This window comes from Marmota flaviventris, chromosome 11 (assembly GCF_047511675.1).
Source record: "Marmota flaviventris isolate mMarFla1 chromosome 11, mMarFla1.hap1, whole genome shotgun sequence".
Lineage (NCBI taxonomy): Eukaryota > Metazoa > Chordata > Mammalia > Rodentia > Sciuridae > Marmota > Marmota flaviventris.
Window position 1 is genome coordinate 107,582,396 of NC_092508.1, and position 13,763 is coordinate 107,596,158.

Genomic DNA, 13,763 nt, shown 5'->3' on the forward strand with positions numbered 1-13,763 from the left:
ATCAAAATATTTATAATCAGAGATAATTTTATTTCTTTCACTTCAGTCAGATACCTTTTATTTCATTTTTTTTGCTTAATTTCTTCTGCTAGGCCTTTTCCAGTACTATGGGGAATATAACTGCCAAAAGAAATCATTATTTCCATATTTCTAATCTCAAAGGAAAAGCTTTCTGTTCTTCACTTCTGATAATGATGATCTTTATGGAGTTTTTTAATGTATGGATTTTATTTATCTGAGGTATTTCCTTATGATCCCAGTTTGTTGAATATTCTCATCCTGCAAGATTGTTGAATTTTATCAATTGTTTCAATTGTATCAATTTAGGTGAGTGTATTTTTTTTCCTCCATTCCATTATTATGGCATATTACATCCATCAGTTTTCACGGGTGGAACTGTGCTTGAATTTGGGGCATACATCCCACTTGATCATGTTGTATCATCCTTTTAATAAACAGTTAAATATGTTTTGCTAGGCTTTCTTGAGAATTTTTACATCAAGGTTTATAAGGTATTTTAGTCAGCTTTTTCTTGATGTGATTCAATGACCTAACAAGGACAATTTTAAGGGAGAGAAAGTTTATTTGGTGTCCACCTTTTCAGAAATTTCAGTCTAATATGGATCACTCTATTGCTCTGGGCCCAAAGTGAGGTAGAACATATGGGTGGAGGGTTGTAGAGAAGGAAAGCAGCTTAGGACATTACCAAACAGGAAGCAAAGAGAGAGCTCAGCTTGTCAGGGAGAAAATACAGACATCTCAAAGGCAAACCTGAGTGACCTACTTCCTACAGGTACACCATACCTGCCTATAATGACCACCCAGTAGATTAATTCAAGTGAATTAATGAACTGACTTAAGTTAAGGCTCCTAAAACCTCGTCATTTACCTCTAAATTTTCTTGTATTATCTAACCCATTAGTTTTGGGGAGAAACTTCATATCTACATAAGTGGTATTGATCTGTAGTTTTCCTATACTGTGAAATTTCTATCTGGCATCAATATCAGGGTAATGATGGCATTATAGAATAAGTTCCTTCCTATTCAATGTTTTGCAAAAGCTTGAGGAGAATTTGTGTTAGTACTTTAAATGTTTAACAGTACATACCAGTCAAGTCTTTGTGTCTTGAAATCTTTGTGCTTTTTAATTAGATTTTTTATTACTAATTGAATATACATAGGTGTAATAGGTATAGTCAGATTTTCTACTTTTATGTAATTTCATTTGGGTGGGTTTTGTGTTTACAGAAATTTGTTGATTCCATTTATTTTAGCAAATTCATTGGTGTATAAGTGCTTATAGTACTTACAAACTATTTTATTTTTATAAAGTCTGTTGTTTTCTTTTGATTCACACACACACACACACACGCACGCACGCACGCACGCACACACACACACACACACACACATTCTTTTTATTTCTTTCCAGAGTCTGGAGGTTGAAAAGTCCATGATCAAGGTCAACACATTTGAATTTCTGATGAAGACTTTTTGATTGGTGTTCAGAAGTTACTTTGTCCTCACCTCTTGTTTCCTCTGAGTATGTAGAGAAATGCAAGAGTGAAAGCAAGAGAAAAACATAATGAAAGCTCTTTCCATTTCTTATAATACCTCAATACTTTTGGATTAAGATTGCATTTAACCTTCAATACCTCCTAAAACTTCTATCTCCAATGCACCAACAGTCATTTTCAGCATTTGAATTTGGGAGGGACAAGGCACAACTCCTTTTGTAACACTAAGCATTTATAGTTATCTCCTGTTTAGCACTCATTTTACTGCATTTAATAAATTTGGGTATACAATTCTTTAATTTTCATTAATCTCTAAGTATTTTCTCATTTTCCCTGTGCCTTTTTTTCTTTAACCAATTGTTTGAGAGAGTTTTATTTAATTTCCAAAATTTTGTGAATTTCCATTTTGCTTTCTACTGTTGATTTCCAACTTATCCTGGTGTGATCAGAGAAGATTCTTTGTATAAAATTTGTCTTTCAAAATATACTGCAACTTAATATGTACCATAAAATATGGTTAGTCCTGGAGAATGCCCAGTATGCCCTTGAGAAAAATGAGTGCAATATTGTCAGGTACAATGTTCTGTGCACACATGCTAGATCTGGCTGGTTTATTGGGTTAAGTTTTGTATTTTTTCACCTTATTTTCTATCTGTTTGTTCTACTTGTTGAGAATAAGGTATTGAAATCATCACCAAATATTTTTATAGAAGTATTAAGTTTTGTCTTTAATTATATAATTTTTGTTTCATATACTGTAATGACCCATTGTTGACATAGAAACATTTGCTATTGTTGTAACTTCTCACTTTGTTGATTAATGTATAATTTGTCTCTTGTAACCTTTCTTGATTTAAATTCTATTTTTATAATATCAGAGAATACATCTCTGCTCTGTTTTAGTTACTACTTGCATGAAATCTATTTTTTTTATCCTTTCACTCCCAACCTAGTGGTGTGTTTGAGTAACTCCTTCAGAGATATTCTTACTTTTTTTTTTTTTTTAAATCCAATCTGTCAATCTCTATTTTGTGGCTAGAGAATTTAAGCTACTTACATTTTTCTATTTTTCTCCTATATACCCTATAGGCTTTGACCCTAACTTCCTACATTACTATATTTTTAAGTTTGGTGAAATATTTTAATTTCTTTCTCATATCCTTTTGTGTATATCCTATTACTATTTTCTTTGCTGTTACCTTGATGATTACATATAATGCCCTAAATTTATAACTAACTTTAATTTACATTAGATTAACTTCAATAACATGCAGAAACTATACTGATTTAGAGCTCTGCCCACTTATTTCAGTTATTGATATCACAAAGCTATATATTTTTATGCTCTGTCCCAAAATATTAATAATTAGTTTTTAGTGCATTAATCTCTTAAATACTGACAAAAATAAAATGTAGAGTTACAAACCAGTGCTAAAATAATAATGACTTTTAGGTGAAGAACTTTTAATGTATTAAGTTCTTAAATCATATAGAAAACAAAAATGTAGTTACAAATATTTGTTTCAATAATATTATTAACTTTTATAATTGTTAACATATTTATATTGCTTTGAGTTACTGTCTAGTTTCCTTTCATTTAAACAAATTGGATTCCCTTTAGCAACTATTATTTTATTAGTGCATTGTAGTTATCCATAATAGTGGAGTTGATTGTGACATAATCCCTTTAGCAATTCTTGAAGGTCAGATCTGGTGGTTACTTCCACTAGTTTTACTTATCTGTGAATGTCTTAATCCGTCTTCCAGTTTTGAATCTCTTCTATATGTATGTTACTTTCCTGTTACTTTGACTTTTGACAGTTTGATTATAATGTATCTTCTTGTGTTTCTCTGAGTTCATCTTATTTGAAGTTGTTGAGCTTCTCCCATATTTAATTTTTGTCTTTTACAAAATTTAGGAATATTTGGCCATTATTTCTTCAGATCATCTCTATGATCCTTTCTCTCTCTTTTGCTTCTGACACTCTCATAATGCATATTTTTATTGCTTACTTTTTGCCATCCCTAAGATTCTATACAGTTTTGGGGAGGGGGTGGTACCAGGATTGAACTCAGGGGTGCTTGACCACTGAACCACATCTCCAGCCCTATTTTGTATTTTATTTAGAGACAGGGTCTCACTGAGTTGCTTAGTGTCTCACTTTTGCTGAGGCTGTCTTTGAACTCATGATCCTCTGGCCTTAGCCTCCCAAGGTGCTGGAATTACAGGAGGGCACCACCACGTTCATCTAGATTCTATACATTTTTCTATACTCTTTTTTTTTTTTGCATTAGGCTTCTGAGACTCAGTGGTTTCAAATATCTTATTGTAAATTCACTGATTTTTATGCCTGCTCAAATAAGTCTTGCATTCTTCTAGTGAATTTTTCATTTCCATTATTGAATTTTTTGCCTTTACAATTTGCATTTGGTTATCTGCTAGGCTCTTTATCTTTTTATTGACATTTATATTTTGTTAATCATGCTTTTCAGTGTCTCCATACCTTCTGTTACTTTGGACATCTTTAAGACAACAATTTTAGTCTTCTTTTAATAGGTCTAAAACCTGATCTTCATTAGCAATTTTATGTCATTTTTTTTTCTCTAAGATCTTATTTCCCAGTTGCTTATTCTTTGAGATGTTTTATAGAGAACTGGAAATTTGAATGTTACAATTTAATATCTCCAGAAATCAGATTCGTTTTACCCATGATTTGCTGCTATTTTTATTTTATTTATATTTACTTATTTGTTTATTTATTTATTTCAGGCTTTATTCAAAGAATTATCCTCAGTGTGAACTTAAGGTTTTCTCAGATCTTATCTTTCCTTATGCATGCACAGTGACTTTCTCATATTTTCCAGTGTTTTTTCTCCATATTTTCTCATATATTGAGTTGCTTTTGATTGCCCAACTACTTAATGAATGGTTTCTAAAATGGGAAAAAGTGGAAATTAAAGAGGGGAAGAGAAGATGGGCTTGCAGTAATGGTGGTGAAGAGATTGAGAAAATGGGTGCTTGGACCTGTGTCTGTAATTCTATCTTAAATGAATACAAAGAACACAAATGTCCAGTATTTGGATTGTATGATCCTTGTTGTCAACCCTGGTTTCCAGGAGCTGGGTATCTCAGGAACAGCTGCCACAGGACAGGGTTGGTAAAATATAGCAACTGCTGAGCTGAGATCAGAAATAAACTGAAATTAACTACAAATTACATTCAAGCCTTTGCATGGAAGTTGGAAACTTCAAATAGATTCTAGAGACTTCAATAATAATGTGTCTACTGGTATAAATGCTACCTAGCAGGGGAGACAGATTTCTGGTACTTCTACTCCACATCTGACTAGTATCTTCTCCCAAAACATTTCTTTTTATAAAACATTTGCTACAGCTAATGTGTCTACTTACTATCTTCTCTGAATAATACATTTTTTTGTATTACTTCAGGTTATTTTGCCCCACTTAATATACCCCATCAAAATTGCTTTCCCTTACATATAACAGGAAATTCTATTAAGTCATTTGAATTCTTACATAAGCCTTTTTTGTAATCATAAATTATGTGAATCCTTCACAATTCTTCTCTTACCACCAGGATTTCTTACCACTAGGATATTTTTTATAGCAAGTTAAGAGTAGAAAATGAAAATTAAGAATAACAAATTAATTATCTCTAGTTAGCAAACACTATAGAACTATTCAATTTATTTAATGTGAAACTGTTTAAAGTATTATAATGATTCATCTCTAATAAAATCATACTGTGTTTTTGGTGACTATGAATATTGACAAAGCCTGTCATACTCACATGAAATATATCATTGGCCATTTATAAAGATACATGTCTTACTTTATTAAATTCATGTTTGTATGCACACAAAATAAAGACCGATATATACTGATTTCTTCCCCAAATTTCCCAAAGATTTTGCAAATGTCATTATAAAGTTACAAAGAACTTAGGTTTGATACTCCTCAATACATGACACTAAAATTCCCTAAACTATTAAAATTCATATAGTTTTTAAAAATATATGAAAAGCAAAAATTAAAAAATAATATATTTAGTGTTTTAGATCTACAAGAATACATTAACCTCCCAAAAATTATTAGTAAAGTAAGGCTATCATCTCAACTTTAAAGATTAAGGAATTCTCAATTTTGATAGCTAGCAATCACTGAAGTCAAAATCCATTTTCTTGCAATATTATGGAAAGACCTAGAGTTTTTGTATTTCAGCACTTTCTGTAATTTTCTTGAATATATAAAAACATAAGGAATCAATAACAATTGCTAATAATGCAACTATTTTGGCATATGTGTGTGTTTCTCTCAGGCTTGGAGAATAAAAGTCACTTAAATCTAGCTAAAGTTTTAAATATTTCCAAAGAACTCTCTATTAATAGGAAAGTGAAATTGTATTGGTTTCTGGGTTCTGGAATTTTTTAACTTTGAATTTACCTGGCCCAATGGGTCAGCTCTACTGTTCATAGAACTAGAGTAAAGCTGGTAGAATGAGAGCTCCTACCTAGATTGTATGTCCCACTCACCAATGTCCCAGAACATGCTGATTGCCTGACTTCTCTGAATCAAATATGCAACATCGCATCTAGTTGAACTGCTGTGACCTCTAATGACACTTTGCAGGAATATTATGATGTATAGACTTGAGAGAGTCCTCCAGATGTAGATTGAATATATTCTTTTCAATTTTCTCTAAATATATACACAAATGATAAAGGCAAACATATGACCTATATTATACAGTATCAAAACCATTGTGTTTATGTTTTCATTTTATATCACTGGCTTTTATTCGTAATTATTCATTCAACTATGCATTCATTTAGTGTTGAAATGATACTGAATACAGGAATTCTGTAGATTTTTTTTATAAAACACAACCATAAACTTTGAAGTGACTTCAAATATAATGCCTATAAACTGTGTATATGCATTTTTCAATATTTTAAAGGAGCTACGATTTTCAAATGTTCCTTTGGTCTAAGCACATACAACTATATTAAATATGGGACAAATTTAATACCAGGGATAGCCATAATTTATTTTATGATTGATTCTTCTTTACATTATAAGTAGGTGTTAATTTTAATATTCTATTTAACACTAAGATTAAACATTAAAGGAATGTCTCCACCAAGAGAAAAATGAAAGTCTCTAGGTCAAAACTATTTCCTATATCAAACACTAATCTAATATTCAGAGTATAAGCTATAACTTAGAAAAATGAACAAAAATGTTATAGTACATTACTCCTCAATTCACTTCCAATCTTGCATATTCTGCCTTGTTTTTTAACCAATGACTGTAAAATTTTTTTGAACTTTATCAAATTAGACCAGTGTAATATTTCAAATGATCTCATTTTATTGCGGATGCAGATTGGCTACCAAGAGAAAAAAATAACTTACCCAAGATCATGTGACCAAACACTCTTAGAGAGACCACATCTGAGGCTTAGGTACTTTCAGATTATTTCAGGATCCAGAATATTTTCCAATGAAAATAAGCATTAAATAATAACAGTATATCATTCTATGCCCCTCTTGTGATAAGAAATGTATTGCCCCATTTTTGCCAATAAGCTTAAGAAAATTTATTTTTTAATTTATTAGAATAAAAATTATGTATGCCTTATTAAGTGAAATGGTTATATTTTCAAAACAATTATAATGATATGATGGTTTACATATTCCTCTTTATAAATCAAGACCCACAGAAAATAAGAAATAAATACCAACCACCCAATTGTAGTGTATGTAGCAATTCTAATTTTTAAAAAAAATCTAGAAACTCCATTAAAGGATTCTTATAACAGCTTGAGTAAGGGTTGTGCAATCAGAATCACCAAAGATAGCCCCATGCAGTGGTGCACTCCTGTAATCCCAGCAACATGCGAGGCTGAGACAGGATAATCATAAGTTTGAGGCCAGCTTGAACAATTTAGTGAGAACCTGTCTAAAGATAAAATTAAAATTTTTAAAAAGACTGGGGTATATTTCAGTGGTTAAAGGTCCTCACTGGGTTCAATCCATAGTATCTCTCTAAAATAATTACTAAATTACTAAGATAAATAGGCTAAATACATATTGATTAAAGTATCAAGAATGTAATTTCACTGTGATTATTTGTCAGGTTAAAACTCTCTCCCTCTTAAAAAAAGATTAGCTGAAATTAAATAATACAAAATTGACAGAACCCTAAAAAGAAAGAAAAAAAATCACATATCCACCACCATTACTAAGGAAATAAAAGTTCTAGAATAATAATTACAAAGATTGATCTAATACGTACATAAGGAAAACTATGCTTAAGAAATGCATAAATATTTCATTATGGGAAACATGTATAATAACCTCTACCAAACCATAAAGCAAGTCTCATCAATTTCAAAGTCAATATTATAAAGACATATTTCTGAACACTAAAAATTAGTTTTAGCACCAATTTCATATTTTTGTAAATTAAAAAAATTTTCAGTAATAAATCCTTAAAAAATACTAGACATTCAAAATTACTACAATTAGATCTTATTTAGATACTATTGCAATCAACTCTTTTAAATAAAGATTAAACATAGAGAGTATTCTATAGACTTTAGTGTTTACGTTAGAAAACAAAACAGAAACACTAACATCCAAATAGAAGAAGCAAATACATTTAAAATTTGGTATATTATAAAGTAAAATACTAAGTAACAAATATTAACATTTAAATATAAAGTTACAAATATTTAAAAATCTGGTAAAACTAGGTATTGGTAAGGATATGGAGAAAAGAGAACTCTTGTGGGTGCTGACAGATATAAACACACTTGGACAATTTACAAATCAATTTGGTAATGCTTAGTACATTTGAGCATGCATGTACCATATAAGTAACCAGACTATTCCGTGACCAGTGTTCCCTTGGGAAATTCTTTACATGGGCACCATAAGACATGTGTAAGAATATTATTTTGTTTAAGCTTCTTTTTATATCACTAATTCTCTTTGAAGTTTGTGATATTTAAAATGCAGCTGGTGAAAAAAAATACCTCTCAAAACAATATTAGACGATTCTTATAAATTTTGGAATAAAGTTTTAAAAATAAATAATCCTTTGAGTTTTGCATAAAAATTGACAATATTAGGTAATAGAAATTGCCCAGGACTAGGCCCTAATATCCTTGAACATCTTCTAGGTTTAGTTATGCAATAGTTGAAAAACCTTTTTGTTTAGATGATTATATTACAAGGAAATGACATCTGTAAACATGTTTCATAGCGCAATGATTGATAGGGCTGGGTGCATACCGATGCCTGTTCTTACCAGTTGCTGCCCTTGGACACCCCAGGCTGCATATTGCAAGACGGAGTCCTCTACTTCTGGAGGATTTAGCTCCCAAACTTCCCTTGAAAACATGTGAATATTTTAACGTGAACAAGTGGACATCTACACCAACAATTAAGCTGAACATTTGCTTAGGAAAATCAGAAACTCAAAGAACTTACCTTGTGTGTATGTTGTAAATCACATATGAAGCAGTATATGAATAATGAAAAATCTGAAATAAAAAAGGAAAGAATTGTTGACTATAGTTTAGAATAAAGACTTCATTTTAATAAAATAATATAAAATCCAGATGTAAGAAAGAAATCCAAAAATGAAATATTCTAGTTTAGGAGTTCATTGCCTCTTCTTCTTACCATTGATCCTATACTTTATTCAGTCCTCTATATTTCAGAGTATAATTGCTATCCTTAGAATAATTGTGATTAGATTGATTTCTTTTTTTTTTGTTTAGATTTTTTTTTAAATTTTTTTTATTGGTTGTTCAAAACATTATAAAGCTCTTGACATATCATATTTCATACATTAGATTCAAGTTGGTTATGAACTCCCAATTTTACCCCAAATACAGATTGCAGAATCACATCGGTTACACATCCACATTTTTACATAATGCCCTATTAGTAACTGTTGTATTCTGCTACCTTTCCTATCCTCTACCATCCCCCCTCCCTCCCCTCCCATCTTCTCTCTCTACCCCATCCACTGTAATTCATATCTCTCCTTGTTTATTTTCCCATTCCCCTCACAACCTCTTATATGTAATTTTGTATAACAATGAGGGTCTCCCTCCATTACCATGCAATTTCCCTTTTCTCTCCCTTTCCATTCCACCTCATCTATCTGTTTAATGTTAATCTTTTCTTCCTGCTCTTCCTCCCTGCTCTGTTCTTAGTTGCTCTCATTATATCAAAGAAGACATTTGGTATTTGTTTTTTAGGGATTGGCTAGCTTCACTAAGCATAATCTGCTCTAGTGCCATCCATTTCCCTGCAAATTCTATGATTTTGTCATTTTTTAGTGCTGCGTAATACTCCATGGTGTATAAATGCCACATTTTTTTATCCATTCATCTATTGAAGGGCATCTGGGTTGGTTCCACAGTCTAGCAATTGTGAATTGTGCTGCTATGAACATCGATGTAGCAGTATCCCTGTAGTACGCTCTTTTAAGGTCTTCAGGGAAAAGTCCAAGAAGGGGAATAGCTGGGTCAAATGGTGGTTCCATTCCCAGCTTTCCCAGGAATCTCCATACTGCTTTCCAGATTGGCCGCACCAGTTTGCAGTCCCACCAGCAATGTACAAGAGTACCCTTTTCCCCACATTCTCTCCAGCACTTGTTGTTGTTTGACTTCATAATGGCTGCCAATCTTACTGGAGTGAGATGGGATCTTAGGGTGGTTTTGATTTGCATTTCTCTGACTGCTAGAGATGGTGAGCATTTTTTCATGTACTTGTTGATTGATTGTATGTCCTCCTCTGAGAAGTGTCTGTTCAGGTCTTTGGCCCATTTGTTGATTGGGTTATTTGTTTTCTTATTGTTTAATTTTTTGAGTTCTTTGTATACTCTGGATATTAGGGCTCTATCTGAAGTGTGAGGAGTAAAAATTTGTTCCCATGATGTAGGCTCCCTATTTACCTCTTTTATTGTTTCTCTTGCTGAGAGAAAACTTTTCAGTTTAAGTAAGTCCCATTTGTTGATTTTTGTTATCAACTTTTGTGCTATGGGTGTCCTATTAAGGAATTTGGAGCCCGACCCTACAATATGTAGATCGGAGCCAACTTTTTCTTCTATCAGACTCAGAGTCTCTGATTTGATATCTAGCTCCTTGATCCACTTTGAGTTAACTTTTGTGCATGGCGAGAGGAGGGGATTCAGTTTCATTTTGTTGCATATGGATTTCCAGTTTTCCCAGCACCATTTGTTGAAGATGCTATCCTTCCTCCATTGCATGCTTTTAGCCCCTTTATCAAATATAAGATAGTTGTAGCTTTGTGGATTAGTCTCTGTGTCCTCTATTCTGTACCATTGGTCCACCCTCCTGTTTTGGTACCAGTACCATGCTGTTTTTGTTACTATTGCTCTGTAATATAGTTTTAAGTCTGGTATCGCTATACCGCCTGATTCGCACTTCCTACTTAGAATTGCTTTTGCTATTCTGGGTCTTTTATTTTTCCATATGAATTTCATGATTGCTTTATCCATTTCTACAAGAAATGCCGTTGGGATTTTGATTGGCATTGCATTAAACCTATAGAGAACTTTTGGTAATATCGCCATTAGATTGATTTCTTACTCAAAATATTCAATGACATCCACAGCCTATAAAATAAAGTTTACTTAGCAGTTACAAAATTTCTGGTCTAATTCATAGGTCTTTGATCCACTTTGAGATGACTTTTGTGCAAAAAATCCAATCAAAAAATGATCAGAAGAATTAAACAGACATTTCTCAAGTGAAGAAATACAAATGGACAACAAATATATGAAAAAATGTTCAACATCCCTAGCAATCAGGGAAATTAAAATGAAATCTACATTGATATTTTTATCTCATTCCAGTTAGAATGGCAATTGTCAAGAGTACAAATAATAATAATAATGGTGAGGGTGTGAAGAAAATTGTACAATCGTACACTGTTGATGGGACTGCAAATTGGTATGACCATTTTGGTAAGCATCATAGATATTCCTCAAAAGACAGGAATGAAACCACCATATGGTCCAGCTATATGTCTTCTTGGTATTTATCCCTCAAATCAGCACACTGTAGTGATAGAGCCACTTCCATATTTATATCAACACAGTTTGCAGTAGCCACATTATGGAACCAGCCTAGGTGCCAGTCTACAGATGAATGGATAAAGAAAATGTAGCATATGTACACAATGAAATTATACTCAACCATCAAGAAAAATGAAATCACAGCATTTGCTGGTAAATGGAGGGAGATAGAGAATATCATGCTAAATGATATTAATAATATCATTATTAAATAATTAATAGTTAATAATAATTCAGACTCTGAAAGTCAAAGGTTAAGTGTTTTCTCTCATATGTGGAAATTACAGTAAAATGGCATGGAGGGAAGGAGGGGCACCATGAAAATGTAAAGGAGATCAGAGAATGGAGATAGGTGGTTGAGAGGAAGAGGGGCAGGAAAGGGGAGGAACAGCAAAATGAGATTGGCCATATTATGTTGTGTGCATGGATGTACCCTGGTGAACTCCACCTTTATGTGTACCCTTGAAGCACCAATTTACGAGAACAATAAATGAATGCAGGAAAAGCCAGTGGAGTAAATGATGGGTTGGGGCAGAAGGGGAAGGAGGGAGGAAATACTAGGCACAGAAAGTATCTTCCATACATGTGCGACTATGTCAAAATTAACCCCACTATTACTTATAGCAATAACAATAATAAAAACATGAAAAATAAAAAAATGAAATTCAAACATTTTGATTCAGTGTTCAAGGATTTTGCTTTTTTAGCTTCTTCATGTTTTCCTATCCTCAGTTTACCTAGTGTACACTTCAAGCAAATTAGGAGAATTCTGTGTATATATATATATATATATATATATATATATATATATATATATATCCTGAAAGTTTTCTGCTTTGTTTGTCCTTTTTAGTCCAAGGCTACCTTAACTGACATAGGCATTTTCCCACATTATAAAGTAGCCCCTGAATGGAGCTCATAACAATCTCCTCAACTGGACTCCATTTCTCTCAGAGTTTACTGTCTGACTCTTAGGATATTTCTAAACTCTAGTATAAATATATACATATTTTAAGTGTGTCTCTTTCCCATTAGAATGTTATCAGGTGCAAATACGTGTTACATTTGCATTTTTCACATTTTCTAGCTCAGGTTCATATTTACATGAAACACTTAATTGATATTTGTCAAGTAATAGTTCTGATGAGGAAAAAAATCCACGTATGTTCTAGGGTTTTCTGGTTAAGACAAAGTGGGATAGTACCTCCCACCCCTTCCCAGTAATAGTTATAAATGATATATCAAATGGTTGGTTTCAAGTAAATAATCTTCAAGATATTTCATTACTATCCTTAAAGAATCCTGTTTCTTTTCACAGGTATTTTCCCAAGGATTAAAACACCCATTGCACAGGGAAATAAAATCTGGAACATATGACCGTAGTAAATAACACAAAAATAACACTATATTAAAGAAGAAGAAATACTGTAATACAGAGAAAATGAAGAGATTTGCAAAAGAGACATTAGGAAAAAAAAGTGACGAGCATGCTATACTTCCATAAAAATCATTTTTCTTGGAAGCCATGTGAATCTAGTTAACAATATTTTTCTTTACCTAGCTATATTGTTATGTTATTATTTCCAGGATTTATATTGATACTTTTATCTTTCAGTATATAATTACATAAGCCTATTTTATCCTAGAGTGGATGCACACATGGCACAAATATTATAATACTGACAATTAACACTCCCTAGCAGTCAAATTGTTATTTCTTCTTGCTGCAATAATAGCTTCAATTAAACTTGATTGGTCACATCTTTGGCCAAGTAGTAGTAATGTTCTCTCTTTGCTTTGAAATTCAGACTTTCTCATTTGTTACAGTGTTGTGTTTTATAATAAGACTTCATCCTTCCATTCTTTTTCAAACACTTAATTCGGAGATTGCCTTCACTCTCAGATTAGAGAAGCAAAAATATCACCTCCTGGTGCCTATTTTGGCATTTGCATTATATCCTATAAATTTCCATATCTGACTACAAAATTTAAACCTTGAATCTACTATTCTGACAAAGAATTAAGAAATATGACCACCCCTGTCAACATTCTTTTCTGTCTCACAAAGTTTTGTTGCCAAAGCAGACTGCCAAGTTAGCACTTGG

At 32.3% G+C, this 13,763-nt stretch overlaps 1 protein-coding gene across 1 annotated transcript in view; it reads right to left on the minus strand.

Annotated features, from left to right (window-relative positions):
- Dpp10 (dipeptidyl peptidase like 10) overlaps positions 1–13,763 on the minus strand; it is a 623,123-nt gene that overhangs the window by 129,768 nt on the left and 479,592 nt on the right. Inside the window, exons 6-7 of the mRNA XM_027954025.2 lie at positions 9,036–9,088; positions 8,854–8,935 (exon numbers count right to left, since the gene is read on the minus strand). Coding sequence (XP_027809826.2) covers positions 8,854–8,935; positions 9,036–9,088 — 135 coding nt within the window. The remainder of the gene's footprint in view (positions 1–8,853; positions 8,936–9,035; positions 9,089–13,763) is intronic.